General features: G+C 39.8%; 1 protein-coding gene across 8 annotated transcripts in view; it reads right to left on the bottom strand.

Moving 5' to 3' along the window:
• Positions 1-19,745, bottom strand: part of COX10 (cytochrome c oxidase assembly factor heme A:farnesyltransferase COX10) — a 169,510-nt gene that overhangs the window by 88,666 nt on the left and 61,099 nt on the right. Inside the window, exons 1-4 of one of the 8 annotated variants that reach the window (XM_023938430.2) lie at positions 14,580-19,117; positions 13,319-13,443; positions 11,555-11,879; positions 4,408-4,532 (exon numbers count right to left, since the gene is read on the bottom strand). In XM_023938430.2, the coding sequence (XP_023794198.2) occupies positions 4,408-4,532; positions 11,555-11,879; positions 13,319-13,443; positions 14,580-14,622 (618 nt within the window). In that variant the 5' untranslated portion in view covers positions 14,623-19,117. Of the gene's footprint in view, positions 1-4,407; positions 4,533-11,554; positions 11,880-13,318; positions 13,444-13,934; positions 19,118-19,745 lie in introns of those variants that run through there. The other 7 variants (XM_086857706.1, XM_086857704.1, XM_086857705.1 and 4 more) reach the window with 7 other exon arrangements.

The raw sequence follows: 19,745 nt of genomic DNA, 5'->3' as shown, positions 1-19,745 counted from the left end.
TCCTTGTCAGGGTACCATCAGTCAAACCCAAGCACATCATTTAATCTCTCAGTTACTAAATTCAAACCACTTTAAACATCCTGCTTTCATCTTTATAGTTCTCTCCCACTTTTTTAACCATGCTGCAGTTACAGAAGAATGTAATCGACATATAATATGTGCATGTGATTCCTCTAACATTTTAATGCCATGTATTGTGTTGTAAACATCTCTTCTGGTTTTATCTCCTTCTCCATAAATCAGAGGTAACTATCTTCAAAATCTCAAAAATTAGATGTTTTCTCTCTAATATAAATGTAAGCCTTCACTCCTTGAAGCTTGAGTGAGCTTTCAAAAATAATCAAAAAACAGAGCTATGAAAAAGCAAAAAATTATTAACTAACTTAATAAAATTTTCTCCCACTCCTTTTCTATGAGAACCGGGAGTATAGGAAAAAAAGACGTTGGGAAACTAGCCTTCAGTAATCAAAAAACCAAGGGTTTACTTAATTTATTTGTAACTTGTAAGGAATAACACTAAAGCATTTACTTGTTTGATTCAAGATTAATATGCAGTGTTTACAAGAAAAAAACACAGAATATGTTCCCATTTCCTTACCATAACTGCAACTAACAAGACTGATCCCTTCTTATGAGATTTTTCTGGAGGTTTTGGCTATCTTAGTAATGTTACAGACAGTGTGTCTTAATCCAGTCCTTTGTGAATGCATTAAGAGATTTCTTTTTTTTCTTCAAAACCCACTGTAAAATAATGTTTTTTTCAAAAGACAGAATACCAATAAAGAACACCTGTCCAAAATAATTTTAAGTTACTTCAATGATGGAAAAAAGAAAGAATGCTGTTAGAAAGAGGGGGAAAAAAGCCAAAAGCTGTTTTAGCAGGTGGGACTGAGGAGTGGTGACATGTTATAGTACAATTCCAAAGGGCCGGAGGATATAACATGGTGTTAAGTGAAGTGGAAGAGAACCAGGGCTCTGGGAGCCACTGCAATGCTGGATTAAGTGTGAGGTACAACTCTGAAGTATTGTGATAGGAAGGAGTGAGGCAGAGGCAGAAACGCTGGTGGAGGACAAGAGAAATAAAACACTATCTGTTCTCTGGCACCTTCCCATAGGAGTTTCCACTCTCACAGCCCACAGACCCAACACATTCCACAGGAAAACCCAAGGACCTTTGATATTTATCCAGATCCCCAGAATTTGTAACATTTTCCACCAGCCCAAGTCTGTTTCTCTAAAACTTTTGTCTCTAAATTTTCTTCCAAGATACTTTTCTTGACACTTTCTAAACAAATGTTTCTAGAATGACCTTGCCATACTGCAGGCACCACATATCCCTTTTGTATTTTTTGTCTGTATTTTCCAATATGACTTTTTCACTCTCAAGTCACAGAACAGTTAAGTCACAAGCTCCTTAAAAATCATTGTCCAACGCCACAGAATCACCATCAAAATGCGTTCTTTCTATTTGCCTTGGAAAGCACTGCTAGAATTTAGAATTTGTGCATTGTGAAACTTTTTTCTAAACACACACCTATCCAGACTGTATTTCTATAAACAATGAAAAAATACAAAGTCATCAATTTGCACCAGGTGTTTTTTTTATTGCCTTCTTGTTAGAAACAGTGAAAACACAATGACAATCTCCATTAAAGCACATTTTTGCAACTTTCTGGTTCTTGCAGCCAGGAAAAAAAAAAAAAAGTTTAAAGTATGACATACAACCATCTGAAAAGAAGATTGTTTTAGGCCAACTTTATAAAGAAATAAAATGCTTTGGTGTCTGTGTACAACTTAGGACAAGCCTGGCTCCTGCCCCAGGACTTAAGTCAACTTAAATAGTTAATTCAGTTTAATTCACTGTGGGTAAAACCATCTCAGCTCCTATCAAATTGCTGAAATCAAGTGGCTGAGAGAAGGAAAAAAAAAAAAAAAAGGTCAGGAAAACCCCTTAAACCTCAGAACATGACCAGTTACAAGTTTCTATCAATACTTCCATGAATTTTACAGAATCTTTATTACATTTTCACAGGACCAGGCTCCTCATATCCTGTCCTAAATCATACGGAAGAATCTTACACAATTCACACTTCACCTTCCCATGACATGTGGGGGGGCTGTAAATTGTACACATAGATTTATCAGGGAAATGAGGAGTGGGAAAGATGAGTTGCCCTTAAAGATGTACAGATTTATAGCAATATGGGAAGCAGAAGGACAGTTATCATATAAAAAGGTCCTTAAGGGATAGCAAGGAGCAAAAGGGGAAAAATGAGTCATGAGCTGCCAGAGAAGTAGATGCATATGGGGAGCAATGGACAGAGCAAAGTAGCAATAAAGGAAGTTCCCAGTCAAATGTGCTCCTTCCCAATGGTCAAGATGATTATCCAAGCTTTAAGTATTTATGGAAAATTAAATTCCCAGTCAATTCAGACAGTAACACTGGGAAAAGGACACTCAATGACTGAAAGGATCCACTGATAAACAACAGATCTCTACACCAACCAGAGCTGTTTTCTTTTCCTTCCTTACCAACTCTGCTCCTTTATTTTTTATGGTAGGAGTAATCTGCCTTTTAAGGTCTCTCTACACAGGCAAGTGGCTCAAATGAGCAAGTGTAAAAATTTAAAGTATTCAGCTGAAATTCTGAAGACAGTTTGACACACCATCAGGCTGGAGTAACTTGCAGTGAGTGAAGAGTGAATTACGAGCCCCAGCACAAAGTTCCTGCACTCCTCCTAACTCCCCTTTCCTATCCCAAGTGTCCAATTCCAAATTACAGCACAGAATTACTCCTGAGTAATTTAAGAGTTTAAAAGCTGGCTTCCAAGAGTTTAAAAAGTGCCTACTTTTTAAACTCTTTTTAAAGGAACAAAATAGAATGAGCAATACATGGAAGCTGAAGACAAAGAAAACCAGTTATTTGTGTGTGAATGTCACCTCACAGAAGATCTAGCAAAATCTCAAGACAAGTTGCACAGGAGTCTCTAAATAAGCAACCATTAATTATATTAGTCCAGTAGTATCTACATCAAAAGTTGAGGTACATATGACAATAAATATTTCAAAAGATAACCCATAAATTTAATTTTTAATATTAAAAAGGTAGTAAAGGAAAAAAAGGAAGGAAAAAAGTGCATTTCAAATTATATCAAAACCCAGCAAAACTTCACCTTAGTTATGACAGCCTTTCTACTCAGCCTTTGTGTGAAAAATATGTATATGATAACTAAATGTATTCTTTGGAAAATACCGTGACTTATTTAAAATTATTTTTCAAGGCTGTGTGTTTCCAAGTTAGGCAGGCTACCTAAACATTTCCAAGCAATTAAAAATCATGCAACATCCTTCCCATTTTGCAGAGGAAACAGAGCTGCCTGCCCCAATTTTAAGCTCAGTGAAATAAACACTGAAACCTGTAAAAACAGTAAATAGGACTGACTTTAGGCTGAGAAAAATGCGTGTAACCCCAAAAAACACATCACGTACCTACAACTGAGGTGTTACAAGGTGTAAACATCAAAGAGCCCAACTCAACCAAGTTGACTCCAGGGTGTGGATCATAGGAAACCACTATTGGAATCCCAGTACCCACAAGTGATTGCTGAAACCATGAAGTGCTGTCAAATATGGCACTGCTGCTGCTCCTTCTTTTTCCAGGCCACATTTACAACTGAAAGTGACCATGGCTACTGCACTTTGAAACTCCATTCAGCATCTACAAGTGTTATTACCTACTAGTTAGGTTTTCCTTTCAGAGGTACGAGAGCCCAAAAGCCACTGTACTTAATGATTGCGTGCAGGAGAGCCAAGATCAGCATCAAGCTCCACAGGCATGTTGACACATGCAGGGAAGCTCAAGTTCTGGCACCCAGAACATCTCTGGCAGGAAACAACCTCCATATCATGGAGGTTCTCAGTACATTCTGCAGATACGCAGATGACCATAATTCCAGCCTGGACAAAATCCCACTGATGTCCCACTACAGATATTTTAAGATGTTACAGTAGATCTGAGACACTCTTAAGACAGATCCAACAAGGTCATACAATAACACAACCAAAGAATCCAGCCCATAAGGCTGGAGCCCCACTGGCTATTCTTACACTCCAATTACCCAGTTCCTGCTGTCATTTCCAGGGACCCAGGCTTGGGTATTACCAAGATAAACATTATTATTGGGAGGCTTAAAACTTCATCAACTCCATTCTATATAAATACAGTGTGCCTAGCAACTCCACTTAAATTCTCAGGCATATATTACTTTTGTGGTGTCAGTTTTAGCAGCTCAGAGCTCAGGCAGCAGCTGAAGGCATGGCACTCCAGGCCATCCAGTCACACTCCTGGCAACGTTTCAGAAGCCAGGACAACACCAGTTTGCTGTACAGATGAAGACATGGACTGACCTGATTGATGGAGTTGGCAGCACAGGATGCCAGGCCAGTTCCAAGGGAGGCAAGCAGGAAGCAGGTGAACTCAAAAGGGACCGGGGCCATGGCAAAGCCAGCGGATGTGGTGCTGACGACCAGGGCTGCAACACATGTGAAAGCACAGTTCAAAGCATCAACAAGAAACCATTTTTGTATATAACACTAGAGTTATGGCTTTCAAACCCTGAAAGAACTCTTGTGCAGATTAACTTTCTGCTATTTTTATGTTTCACAGTGGCTCCAGGCATTGGGTACAATTAATACAAACACTCTACATTAAGAAATCAAAAATGAGAACTGACAGAGATGAAACAAGAAACCCAAAAGCAGCAACATATTAGCAGAAGATGTGAGGATACAACTTGGGTCTCTGTATTCCCCATTTTGAAATGGATTTGCAACAAGACCAAACTGTCCCACACAACATACACAGGACAAATATTTGTTCCAGTAACTTACACATCATTGCAAAGTCTAACACAGAAGAAAAACAGTAAGAAAAAATATCAAATTCTAGCAGGAATTTAAGTAGTGCAGAGTCAAAGAGAGACCTGGGGCACGTAGCTACAGTAATTTCACTGCAGAATCTCTTTTCCCATTGCTCCTATTCGACATGCCCATTTTGGGCTGAAAGTACAATCACATCATCACAGAGACCCAATGACATTTAATGGCCTCAAAATTTGAGTGGGTTTATAAAAATTTTAGTTTTGTCATGCAAAATTGTAACTTTAGTACAGTACTGCAAATCACATCCTTCAAATAAAAATTGCCCAAGTTTCAATCCTAATATCATAATTAGCCAAATAATATGTCTCAAAAACCTCACTTTTGGCAAGAAATGGTATGACATGACAAATTTCTTATACTATAAAAATCAGCACACTTACAGAACATCTTGCTCATGACCTTGAGCCTTACAATCTGAATTTTTTAGCTATTAAACAGTAAGTATTTAAATTATATTCTGATGTAGTTACATGTTTCAAACCTCAGCACCCTTAAATCAAAGCATCAAAATGTTCTTATCTTCCTGATTCCTACAAAGTCTCCTTTTGGTCTGAAATTAAATGACAAATAAATAACCTTTGCTGACTGAAAATACCTGGATTATCTATTAAGCTGCACTACTCGAGATGAAAAACAAAATATCATGCCAGAGACCTGCCAGTAAGGATGCACATGCAAAGTGCTCATTTCAAGAACTGTGCCTACGTAGGAATCTGAGGATTTAATCCTGAAAACACGATGAAGAAAATTTGCTGATCATCAAATCTTTTCTCTATGTATTAAAATCCATTGATGGCTGAATATTATTATAATAACATGTATATTACAATAGGTATTAATTATTTAGCCTGTTACGGATTCACAGGCTGCTTTTACAATACAGTGAATCTATGACAGAATGTCACCCTTCTGAGCAGCTCTTTAAGAACCAGATTCTGCTGCCTCCCCAGACAAATGAACATGAAGGTACTGATCATTCTGAAAGACCAGATCTTATTTATGATATAAATACAACACCGTGTTAGTTTCCAAACTCCTGAATTCTCCTTAGGTGTGCACAAGAAAACACGAAATGCATTTGCATAACTGAGAAGGTTTTAAAAGTGCACTGAAAATGACAGTGAACAGCAGCATCTGCATTTCCAAGAGTGATTACATTCATTTTCTTTTTTCATAATAAATCACATGCTCACTTCTAGACAAGAATTTAATTAAAACTTATCTTACAGAACACTTTTCACCAATTCATTATGGGAAAACACCAACTCATTTACTGAAGAAGAAAGGTGGAATGAATTGGCAAACAGTGTAACAGTTTAGGTCAGTGTAACATTACCACTACCCTGACCCAAAAGAAATTCTAACACTGCACAGTTACAGCATTAATTAAAGTACCCATTGATTTCTCTAGATTAATTCTAGCCAGTCATTTCAGCATGACTTATCAGGATCTCATTTAAAAAGGCTGCAGTACATTCTCCCTCATATCCCACTAAAGCAAGTATTTTTTCCTGTTTGGGCAGGGTTTGCACACCAGTCATCCCCTGCTTCCCTCATCACCCACATATTCCAATACAACACATTAGCAGTAAATAGGAAAATGCTCCCTTTGGATTGGGAAGCTCATTTTCTTTTACCGTCGAAGCAATAATTTACTCTTCAACTTCCCTCATGGAGAAAAGCGTATTTAATTGAGTTCACATCAAGGGAATGAGGTCATTGACTCTGTTTTTTAATCCCTGTTAGTTTACTGCATTAGGGGCCAAATTAACTTCACCTTATTGCATAATAGATGGAATTGATGCTTTCAAGACTTGTTGATGGGAGCTGGCATTATACACGTTTTTCAAAAAGAAGCCAAGTGAAGAAGCCATGATCTCAGCCTAAGTCTTATTTTCAGTCTTTTACTGAAAAACAATTTTGTTTTAACAAGAATTAACAGGGGACATTTGTCTCCCACGTCAATGTAGATGAAAAAGAAAATGCTAATGGATTGGTGACAAAGAGTGAATTATAATGTTTCTGGAATAAAAATACAGTCCAAAAGTTTAGTGTGTTCTTTACACTCTTTTTCCACTTTATCACAATGTGCTCTGCCTTTATAAATCCTTTTTATTTACAGCATGTGAATCACTATGCCATATTTTGTTTACCTACTGTTAAAAAGTAGCCAAGCCAAAATAAAAGCACAGAAAGCCAAAGCAAATCCATCCTGCTCTAGACCCTGCACTGGTGATATATCAGTACATAAGGAAGGAGAAAAGCAAATGCATTTGTACCTTTCTTTCAAGAAACAATTTCACTGTTTTACTGCAAAAGTTTACACAGCCCTTAAAGGCAAGTAGTTTTCCAAAAGCTGAAGAATTATTTCTTCCCGAGTTTTCACACTTTGGTTTCTGGAAAGTCAACTGCAGCAGCAGTATTTAGTGCTACTCACCTGACCAACATGTCCTTTGTAAACCCAGGTTTGTTCGGGCAGATCAAAGCTGTGATATAGATTGTAACCTGCACACTAATAAAGGCCAAGCTGCTGAAGCAAACTTAAATTTGGGACAATGATTTGAAACAAGTCTGCATCAAATCATGCAAAATTCAAGTGCAATATTACAAGCAGAGCAGATAGCCTCTTCTTACCATCAATTTTAAAATACCTTGATAAAAATGAATTGTAATAATGCTTTATTTTTCTTTCAATTATTTTTCTTGCAGCATGGAAAACCAAATACCAGAAAGCTACCACTATTCAGCTTTAGCTTCTTTGATGGGATAATAGCTACTTGGTTTAACAATCACAAAAGAAGAACTACTCTGACAATTACATGAAATATATTCAGAACTGTTAATAAATGTAGACTAGCAATAATCAGAAAAATAACAACCAATAAATCTTTGTCAAAGTCTCTTGCTATATTTAAGTTACCATTTAAAGGATAAATGCTATTATTCCAGAATCAACAGGAACATATGGGAACTCTACTAAAGTAAATGCATTTTTTTACTATGGCAGCTGTTACCAGATTTTCAGCCTATAAACAACATAGGCCCCTATGTCATTGTTGCAGTTTGGTAAGAGTCAAGAGTCATTATGAAAAAGTGGATTTTCATCATCTTCATGTCACCAATACACAACAGACAAGAGATAAAGCAGGAATGTTCACAAGCATCTCAGGCTTCTGATTTCAGGTTCAGCACATATGTGCTAGAGGATCATTATTCCAGACAAAAATCCAAATGGAAGCAATATATCCAACAAATTCCAGCTGTTTCCTAGTACACACAACAGAATTATTTTCTTATAACAAAATATATGAAAAAAAAAAAATCTGGTTTAGTCTTCAAAACTGAAAATGCTCAGAAATTAGCATATTTGTCCACCACATTGATCCACTTCTCAGACAGGTGCTATACGCTCACAGATTCAAGGAGTTTGGAAAAGACCTCCAAGATCATCAAGTCCAACCTTTAACTGATCACCACCTTGTCAATTGGACTAGAGCACTGAGTGCCATGCTCCGTCTCTTCTTAAAGACACAGGGTGCTGTACATGACAGAATCACAGAATCACTGAACTGTTTGGGTTGCAAGGGACATTGAAGATAATCCATTTCCAGCACCTTCCACTACCCCAGGTTGCTCCAAGCCCTGTCAAACCTGGCCTTGAACACTTCCAGGGATGGGACAGCCTATTCCAATTTAGCTGCTTGTCCTCACAGAAAGACCAACATGCTACAGGAGTAACAACAAGGAAAAGTTCACAAACCCTAGAGCATTATCTAAGGGAACACTCAGCATTATTCATATCATACTATCATCACTTTGCCCAAACTAAAAATAGAATTTTGGTTTTCCTGTTGTTTTACATATAGTTCATCTGAGTTTTCATCAGTAATCCCTGGAGAAAACATTACTTAAATCTAAACTTGAAGATAAATTAATGAAGACAAGACAACCTGAAATTCCTAATGTGTGTGTATATTATAAATCACTAGAATTTTGTCCTATTCCCATACCTTCCCTTGTCTCTCTCCTATTTTCAGTTACACATCAACTTTAGGATCAAGTTGAAAACTATGCATTTATAATTCTGTCAACCTATCAGACAAGATGTTTTAGCTTTCCAAGTGCCTGGATGGTAGGATACAGCTGTTCAGAGAGCAGCCAACATAAAACACCACAGAGATGGGAATGGATGGAAATTGAACCCAAAAATGTAGATTATGTGACATTTAATTAAAAATTCCCTAATTATTTTCTATGGCAAAAGAATATAAACAAAAATCTGTTTTAATTTTTTTTTTCATTTAAGGCAGAGCTTCTAATGGCAGTCACAAAAGCTGCAGTTTACATGAAGCAGGAGGGTATGGAAATAGCAAAACTCATTTCCTTTTCAAGGTGAAGTACAGTTCATACTACAAACAAAAAGTCTCTTTCCAGCAGCAGCAGGAAAAGAACAGAGCATAAGGAAGTCAAATTTTAGCATCATGCAGAGTTGCTTTTTTTGTTATTTCTAAAAGTATAAACAAAGTGTCTGCCAAAAAACCCACATATGATATGAGATCTATCAGAACTTCATGGGCGAAAGGAACTGAGTTGTATGACATTTGCAACTTAAAAACTGACCTCAGAGAATTTACTCTTCTTTAAAAAAATAAAATCAAAGAACTACATCACAGTCTTCACAGAATATATAATTTGTCTAAATGACTACACAAGTTGGAAAAATTTTTCCTTGCTCCACATATTACACACAGTATTATTCCTGCTTATCTCCTACACTATCCTATGACAAATGATGACCAACAATAGAACTCCTCTCCTACAAAGTCCTCGTCATCCAACTTACTTTTACACTTTCCACTTCTAAAAAATCTACACACCAAAGATCACAGCAAGAAAAGAGGTAAAGTTTCTTTCTCCATCTCTCTATACCTTCTCAATAGGTAAAGTTTACCACACTTACCTTGGATCAAGAACTCTTCCAGGCACAGTAGCACTGAGATATGATACGAGCACTGAGCTTACCCATCAGCATACATAAAAAAGATATTTCAAGTGTTTTCAACAATAGCCAATTTTCTCTCTCTCTGATCCCTTAATCATAGCATTGTAAGTTTTCATTTCTGGATCTAGTGAATTTTTTTAATTTAGTTCTACTTCAACAGGTAGCACAGCATTCAATTTCACGTAACAGACACTTCAATAAAATCACCTCAATGAAAATATGCCAAAAGAGCTAATTGTTAACACAGCACTTTCAAGTTACCCATGGTGAGCCCAACAGAAGCAAAGCATTACTAAAACTGAACAGCATGGGGGAGAAAAAGGCAAAACCTGTATAATGCAGAAAGAAAGATGAGGTAATAATTGAGGCTGTATGTACCACAAAGTTGCTGCAAATAATCCTGATAATTGCTGAATGTGGTATGAGAGCCTTATATAACCTGAGTTGGAAATTTCCAAGTCTAATATATTAGTGACATAGTATAATATCAAAACACATATTTCCATCTCATCAAACTCTTTACCGGAACAAAGTAAATGCCCTCAGGCTTTCTAAAAATAATGAGGAAGAATATTTGGATGTGCAAGCAAGATCAATTGTGCCAAATCCAAAACACAAGATGTATCATCAACACTGAGATGAAAATGTAACCCTACCATTATACACTCTACATATACAGCAAGATTTTTTCACAGAAAAACAAATTATGAAAACTTATATACTGCAAGACAAAAAGGGTTTTAAAAGCAAACTGCTTTCAGGAAATTCATTGCAACAAATTTTTACGGCAAAGAACAGTCTTGTTATCAGGAGTCAACTTGACCCACTCAAGAGCACCCAGGCAAGGAATTAGGAAATTACATTTCTGTTCTTGGACTTAATATCATAGGCAATATGTAAGGCTTTGGCCAAACCATTAGAGCTTCCTCAGAAATAAAAGTATACATAGCACTACCTACTGGCAAAGGGGTAATTAATAGCTGTTCCTATAGGCGAAGGAGCAATTTATAGTTGTTAAGTATTACTAATGGAATAAGACAAAATATAGTTAAGGCTGCAAGGCAGTTGCTTAACAAATTGCTGGGCTGAAGAGACACTATCACTGACTGAAAAGTAAATCAGATCTTCTTTTGTAAAATTCAATTGGTCAGACTCAAACATTTTATTTTCTAATATAGGAAACAATTTGGATTATCTTATGTTGGGACTTGTAGTGCTAAATTCACAACCAGCAGTACTACATTGAAAGGCATGTAAGACAGAACACTGGTAAACTTAAGCAAGACAACTTCAAATATTGAACATATTATTTGCAAATTCACTTCCTTACCCAGTTTCACTGTAGTCTGTCTACTAACACTTATTTATCTCCCAGAAACTAGCTGACAGCAGGATACAAGCTCCTCTCATTGTTTTTGAACAAATTTAATGGGAAAACTATTAAATACTGCCATAAACAATTTTCCTAGCACATACTTGATGAAATTTATCCAATTTAGCATCAGTAAAGTAGGAATAATCACATGCAAACCTAAACCATACCAATAAGATCCCAAAGAATTCTGCTATCAAGCAGAATGCAGAGAAATGAGAAAAAATTACCAGTAATACCTGTAAGCTTGATTTTGGACAAGCGTGCCAAAATTCCTGGCAAATCATCCAGCCGTAGCTTCATTTCTTTCCATCGTCTGTCTTCTTTGGATTCACTTCCTACTGGTATGACTGAGTCTTCAGTTTCTGCAGCTGATTTCACTTCTGTCAACTCATTTCTGCTTGATGTCTCAGACCATGACTGATGAACAGGTGAAACTGGGCTTATTTTGTGCACAACCTTTTTGTCCTGATCCAATAGCTGAAGCTCATGAAAAGGAGACACAATTGAATCGGACTTGGGTTTGGCTCGCTGGCTGAGGTCTTTGTTGCCCTGTGTTACATACTAAATATAATGAGAAATGTTAAAACCAATAGATAAATATATTTCTGTCCATTTCACTTCATTAACACCAACAATATTATTGCTATTTTATTCTTGTTAGGAGAATTACTTCCATGACACACCTGAGTTTGAATTTCAGACACTTATTTCACACACAGAAAGGTTTCTGAAGTTGGCTTAGATATGACAAAATCAGCTTTACAATTCACAGCTGAATCAACAATGTTTACATAAGCTTGGAGAATTGCATTTGAATAAGTTTACTTCCTCCCCCATAGCTACAACAACAAACTCTGGTCATATTCAAAACCACCAGGTAACACAACTTGACTTACAACTAATCAATTCCACAGAATAATAAAGGTTGGAACGGCTTCCAAGATCACGGAGTCCTACCTTTGATCAGAGGAATATACAAATGTCCATACAACTTCAGTTTCCAAATATAAGTACTAAACTTATGCGTATTTAAGAAAAAAAAAATTAAAAATATGCCAAAAAATACAATCTATCACCCATAATATAAAATCATCTCCCACATTAGTCTATTATTATTTATGCCAAACTTTTTTTTTTAAAATTAGACAAAAAATTCAAAAGGAACATATATTGAACAACAAATTAGGAGAGTTGTTTGCTCTCTTCTAGATCTCACATAATAAATACAGAATAAGAAAAAGAGTATTTCGAGTCTTCCTCATATTTCCTTCCCCAAAATATTCTATATATTTCAAGCACCAGAAGCACAGAAAGACAGAACTTTCCACCAATCCTGATTTCAAGTACACAGTAATAATTACAATGAGGAAAGGTAGTCTGCAATTCTGAATAAGCAATGTGAATACATTTCAAATCAGCAGCACAATTAAAAAAAATACTACTATCCACTTACATATGATATAACTGGTCAAAGAAGAAGATGCAATTTCAAGGGTTTGAATGCTAATAACAGTTCTTTTAATACCTAAAACTAACAGCACACTGTAAATGTAACCCATTAACTTAATGAGCTGAGGAATTCTGACTCAAACTGATTAACTCAGAATACACCACCTTCATAAGTGAGTTCCATTTACCACTTGTATGACTGCTAGCCAAGTTGTGACTTTATTAGCATTTTTATAAATAATGACTTAAAAATAATTTTATGTCATGTCTCTCAACAGGAGATGAGTGGCCTATTTCAAAGGCACAGAAGCCTCCTGTCAAGCAAAGGAGACTTTGCAGCACAAAGCACTGGAGAAAGCTTCCTCCAGCCTCAGACATTTTATGATACCAAGTGCTTTAACTCTGATTTAATGAGAAATGGAGATGCTTAGATTTACCTGAGTTTCGCTGATAAGAAAAGCATTACTTTTATCAACTCCTTTATAACCTCCATTTTGACTTATCATATGGGATGAACAAGAAACATGGGATAAATTCACTCCTTGACTTACCATTCGTTTCAGAAAGTTAAAGTACTGAAAGGTAATCAACCTCTCATTGGCCACGTGGTGAAGGTGCACAAACCGGCATGGTATCTGCGGTATGCCAGTGTTCCTCAGACGCCAAACAAAGAATCCTGTTTATAAAGGAAAACAAGAAAAAATATAGCAATAGATTCCAGTTTCTTCTCTGCCACTGATTTCACTCCTACTTAAGACTACAGTGCCTGTTGTCAGCTGTGACACAGCTCCCAACAACAGATCCCAACAAATGGGAATCAGGGTCAGGTGAGGGAAAATGTCTGCTGCGCCAGGTGAGAGACCTGACATTGTAGAATCATGGAATCATTAAAGATGGAAAATACCTTTAAGATCAATTCTGAGTATTAACCAAGCACTGCTAGCTCCACCACTGAACCATGTCCCTAAGTACTACATCCAACTGTTTTTTAAACCCTTACATGGATGGTGACTCTATCACTGCCCTGGGCAGCTTGTGACAGTGCCTGACCACCCCTTCAGTGAAGAAATTTTGCCTTACATCTAATATAAGCCTCCCCTGGCACATCTTGTGGCCACTTCCTCCTATCCTGAACCTTGTTCCCTGGGAGCAGAGCCTGACCCCCACCTGGCTGCACCCTTCTGTAAGGGAATTGTGGAGAATGGGAAGTTCCTCTGAGCCTCCTTTTCTTCAGGGTGAGGCCCTCCAGCTCCCTCAGATGCTTCTGGCGCTCCAGACTCTTCCCCAGTTCCGTTCCTTTCCCTGTACACATTCCAACCCCTCCTTTTCTTTCTTATCCCGAGGGGCCCAAAACTGTCTCAATAATTTTGGGTGTTTCTTCCAAATTCCTGAGCTCCAGAAAGACGCGTTTTCACAGAATATCTTGAGCTGGAAAAGACCCGCAAGGATCATCGAATTAAATTCCTGGCCCTTCACAGGACACCCCAACAATACCACCCTAACCTTGAAAGCGTTGTCCAAACGCTGCTTGAGCTCAGGCAGCCTTGGTGATGGAGTATGGTAGAATGTAGTATTGTCTCACTAGTATATATACTATCGACAAGATTATCTTGCCAAAGCAGCACTGAGAGGAAGCAGCTGCCATAGGACAACAGCAAAGTCAAACACGTGTGGAGGACACACCTCGCAGTGTGGCACAGGGGGACGCCCCGCACACGCATGGCCGTGCAGGTTCCGGGGACAGCTCCACAGAGCCGGGCCGCCCCGGCTCTGCCAGCACACCGGCCCTCTCGCCCTACGGCTCCGCCGTACCTGCAAGCGCCCGCGGCGGGCAGCAGCGGCGGGCAGCGCTCATGGCCGCGGCTGCTGCGCCGCTCTCCTCTCATCGCCTGGGCGCCGCCATCTTCCCGCCGCGACCTCCAAACGCTTTCCGGGTCGGCGCTACCTCGGAGGCGGAGCGGCCGGTACGGGGTTGTCCCGACGGGAGGGGCGGTCGTGTTGACTCCGCCCTGGAGCTCTGCTAGGGCTGCTGGCCTGTTCTCGGTGGCCGTGTTCTGAGCTAGTGGAAGTTTTTTATACCGAAGTTTGAAATTCCCCAGGCCAATATATAGAAGCAGCGTGGAAAGAGTCAAAAGGTTCGCCTCCCTACCAGTACAAAATAAACGACCTAAAATAACAGAACCACAGAATCGTTTGTGTTGGAAGAGATCTCTGGAGATCACCAGCTCCAACCCCCGCTGCCAAGGCAGGGATCACCCAGAGCAGGTGAAGCAGGAACACATCCAAGTGGGATTGGATTGTCTCCAGAGAGGGAGACTCCACGCCCTCCCTGGGCAGCTGCTCCAGAGTCTGGCCACCCTCCATGGGAAGTTCTTACTCATGTTGAGGTGAATTTCATGTGTTCTAGTTCATGCCTATTGCTCCTCGTCCTGTCACTAGGCACCACTGAGAAGAGTCTAGCACCATCCTCTTGGCATCCTTGGAGATATTTATATGCATCAATGAGATTCCCCTTCTCAATCTTTCACAAACTAAAGAGGCTCAGCTCTGACACTCTTTCCTCATATGCAGATGCTCTAGATCATCTTTGTGGCCTCCTCAGTAGTTTGTTTTTTGTTGAGGAGTCCAGAACTGGGCACAGCACTCCACATAATGAGGCAGAACATTTGGATGTACAAACAAAATCAGTTGTGTAAGACCAAAACATGAGTTGTATCATCAACACTGAGACATAAATGTAAATTACCTTTATGCACTCTATGTGGTCAGCACACCTTTTCCATGGAGAAACAATGAAACAAAAAGTAAAAAATACTAAACTTAGGACTAAAGGACTTTTATTATAAAAAGTTGTTATGGCAAAGAACAACAGTTCTTGGGTGGAGATGCAGGTAAGATTGTTCCTAGAGAATAAGTGTCAGAGCAGTTTCACACTCAGCAAACCAACCGGTGACCCTGAGAGAAGAACCAAGGTGTCATTTTGGGGTACAGGAACAGGGGACAGTGATCTATTTCTAAAAACCTTCCTCATGCCTCAAGGAGCAGTCACTCATCCAATTGCCCTTGCCATCTTCTTGAAAACCTCCCCTCCTTGGCAAGACACATGCTTGCTTCAGCATCCATTCCTTCTCCTTGCCAAAAAACTGTGCTGTATCCAACTTCCCCACCATCTCTTTTTTTTTGTTTCTCCTCAGCTATTGTATTTTCCTATTTCCACATAAAAATTTCCCTAAGAATGGGAATGGAATGACTACTACAAGTATAGCCCCTTCCCCCTGCAAATATTTGGACTAGCAAGACTTCGCATCTTTGCATGGACTAAACAAGCTCTGCATCTGTCCTACTTTCTTCTGGATCATGACTCAGCTTTGTTTTGAAAAGTTTATCCTTCCCAGCAGACAGTGTTCACCAGAATCCCCAAACCACCTGTCTAAAATTTAATTCTCCTATGCTTCTACCACAGAACTGTAACCATTGCAGTCATTTAGTATTAATTAGCCATCCTGTAATTTAGTTCAGTCCTTACAGACCTCATGGTGGCCCAGATCTGATGTGCATGGCACAGGCATAGTAGGAGACAGTCCCTGTCCCAAAGCATTTACAGCTACAAATGAACCAGAAGAGAAATACCTTTTTCCCAATATACCAAGGTAAAGCAAGAAGAAGTTTGTGGGGGAGTTCAAAATAATCACTAAAGACTGACCTCCCACGCAGAGCTGAGTTCATGGCATTGCCTTTGTTAATCCTCCTTAGGTGAGTTGGCCCACATCACAGAGGGGCTTGCAGAGCCCTTCATCTCATGTGCAGGTACCACAGGTCACAAGCTGCCTCTGTTCCCTCTCTGCCAGCCCTGGTGGCAGATCCAGCCTTTTGTTTCTGCTTTGTGAATTTCTGAAATACCCGGAAGGTTTCAGTTTGCCAAAGTTTTGGATTCCTCTTCTGGATCCAGTTCTCATCCTGTTGAATTGTTTTGTCTGTTCCTAATCAAGTGGCCTTTCAGCATGATGACCTTCTATTAGGCCAAGGTGTCCTGTGACTGCTCAGAAATCCCAGTAGCAAATTGATAGTTGCTGAATTTCTCTTTACTGTGCAAAGATAAGTTGCAATCTAAAGCCAGAGAGTATCAGTACCTTCTGCAGAAGAAATAGGATGTTGTTTCTTAGCTGAGTTAAAATGGGTTTAAGCATGTGAGTGTGTGACCAGATGGGCTGGGTGTGTTAGAAGCACACACTTGCTATAGAAAATTAAATATTCCCTTTGAGGAGCAGCAACTGCTCATTTAACAAAATAATTATATGAGGTTTTTGAATGTGAACTGGTACAAAGAATGGTAAATAACAGTTCAGTACCTCCCAGCAACAGGTAAGTGCCTCTGCAGTGCTCACAGTCTCACACAGCACATCCCCACATGAAGGCCCATGGCCAGGAGCACAGGGAGACAGTAACTGTGTATGAGATTTGATTTCTTCCATGCCTCTGTGAGTGAGAATTTTTTATGGTGGTGCTTCTATGGGAGAAAGATAAAGAGTCCTGCCTCCCGGCTGGAAAACTCTTGTGCTGTGTGGCAGAGAGGGACCACTCCCTGTTTCCCCACTGTAGAGTGGGCTGGGATGAAGATGGCTCCTACTTCCATACTGTCTTGGTTTAGGGCAAATTTGGGAGAGAACCTCTAAATGGGGTTCCCCCAGGAAAGCAAAATACAAACAATCCCTCCCTGCAACTGGTTTGGGAAAAAAGATTTCTTTGGAGAGAAGTGGAAAAAACTGTTTATTTAACAGAAATTGAATAATATTAAACAATAAAACTGTGGCTGCGGCCTCAGGGGAGACAAAGAGTTACATTGTCGCACCGCAAACCCCTTGTGAAGGGTGGCCCAGGGTTTCTGATTGGGTTTGAGTCCCTGGGGGGTTTCTCCCTTGCTGTGTTTCTAATGGTCCCTGACCCTGAACTCCACCCTCAAAGGTGGGGACCCTAGAGAGTTCTGTCCCTCAAAAACTCCTGCTGTGCCTCTGTTCAGAGCTCTCTCTGCTCTGGACCTGAGTTTGTTCTCATGCTGAATAAATTGTTTAATGAACCAGGAGCTCGTCTCATTGGTGTTTGATGCTGGTCCCCAGAATCCTGCTGCTTCTCTGGATGAGATCCTGAGGTTGCGGACTGCAACATAAAACCTCTCACTGTTCGATGGGATGGCAAATCCCGGAAGAAAAGTCCTTTTCATATGGTGTAGCTCGGCCCGCTCAAGTTCTTATCAGTCCTTCTGGTGCTGGATAGTGCCAAGGCCCACGCCCTGGTGGGCCACAGGTGTGAGTTCCCAGGGTTTGTCTGGGTGTTTTTCAGTCCAGAGCAGGTTTGCACAGATCTAAGAAAAAAGGGAAAAGAAGTCCAGGGAACTCCTCTGCCTTTAGTTAGCTAAAACTAACTAAAAGCCAAAGAGAAGCTCTGTCCTGCAGTCTGTCTGTGCTGCAGACACCACAGTCCAGAGCAGGATGTGGGGAAGTGATGTTTTCTTTCAACTCAAACTGCATGCTTCTTCTTCGCCCCCTTCACTCTCAGATCCAGTCTTAAACATGCAGAACTTAATATATAACATAAACCAGGCGATTTGGGATACCAGTATCATAAAGTCACCCCTGGACACATACAAAGTGTTAGGAAAGCTTCCATTGCAGCCCAGTATAAGAGATATGAATTCAGAAGTCTCAGAAAGTGCTCCTTGCTGGCACCTCCAGGAACATGCAAACACCTGATGTGGGGTGTATCTGGTTCTCTGAGGTCCTCATGTACAAGGAGGATTCATGTCTCCTCAGATGAATAGGGGCATAAAATGACAGTGAATTTAGGCTGGGTCTGGTCTCCGTAATGTAAATTAGAAGACGCTTTTTCTGAGGTCAGTAGAGCTGCAATGGGGAAAAGCCGCCAGTAAAAAGCCCATCACAGTCATTTGCACAGGGATGAGAAGGTATGTGAAAGATTTCCCTGCAAATAAATCCTGTAGTTCCTCAGGGTTGATGGATCCATTTATACCCGCATAAGGAAGATAAAGTAAAACAGCAACCAAACCTGATATCCTGTCTCTGCAGTGGATTCAATGTGGCAAAGAAAATTCAGGAAATCTGGCTGGAGCCATTTATCAATGGTTTATTGCATTATCGAGGCTAAGCTGGAGTAATAAAAACAGGGAACTCCAGATTTCATGGCAATGCACATCAGGAACTGGGTGATGTTTGGACTTCCTGAGGTCCTTTGATATTCTTGTTCAACTTGCAAATTAGGCTGTGAGTTTGGGAGCCTGACTTTAGATACTCATTTTTAAAAAGACTGGACTGAATTTCTAACAGAAAAAAAAAAAAGCCTACCCTGGAAAATAGGCATTCCAAAACAATTTCCCCTGAAATTCTCACTACGGGTGATGAAAATCCACGGCAAAGGGAGGGTTGGAAGGGGGACAAACAAGATGAATTAATGTTCTTTTAATGAACTTTTTACAACTGATTTCTAGTGAGGAATGGCCAATGTTGTTAATATGCAATTGGATCATCTACAGGTCCTGGGATGACTGATTGTAGAAGCTAGGGCCCGGCAGCTCGGAAGATATCGGGATGTAATGGAAAGATAGTCAACCCCCTCCTCCACAGTGTACGGTAATGACCCCTGTAATTAGCCAATAGCACCTAGCTGTGATGAAAGCAGATGGGAGTAACACTGTGAACCTAGGTTATAAAGTGTCAAATTCTCCAGCAATAAACGCCATTTCTGCCATCCATCACATTGATGCTTGTGTGCGGGTTTGGACTGAGTGGCCTGAGCTTGGCCACCATGCTGCTCCTGAACCAGGGTGTCTGCCTTGCTAGGCAACAACTGATGAATGGACAAATTCCAGGGCTGAAGACAAACGACTTGACTTCTTCTCCCACAACTCATCGCTTTTCCCACAGGCTACTTAAACCTCCACCAGAAATGACTCGACTCTATATTAGT

Source organism: Cyanistes caeruleus, chromosome 19 (assembly GCF_971803275.1).
Source record: "Cyanistes caeruleus chromosome 19, bCyaCae1.hap1.1, whole genome shotgun sequence".
Classification (NCBI taxonomy): domain Eukaryota; kingdom Metazoa; phylum Chordata; class Aves; order Passeriformes; family Paridae; genus Cyanistes; species Cyanistes caeruleus.
Note: the sequence above shows the minus strand (reverse complement) of the source record. Positions and strands in the feature narration are given on the sequence as shown.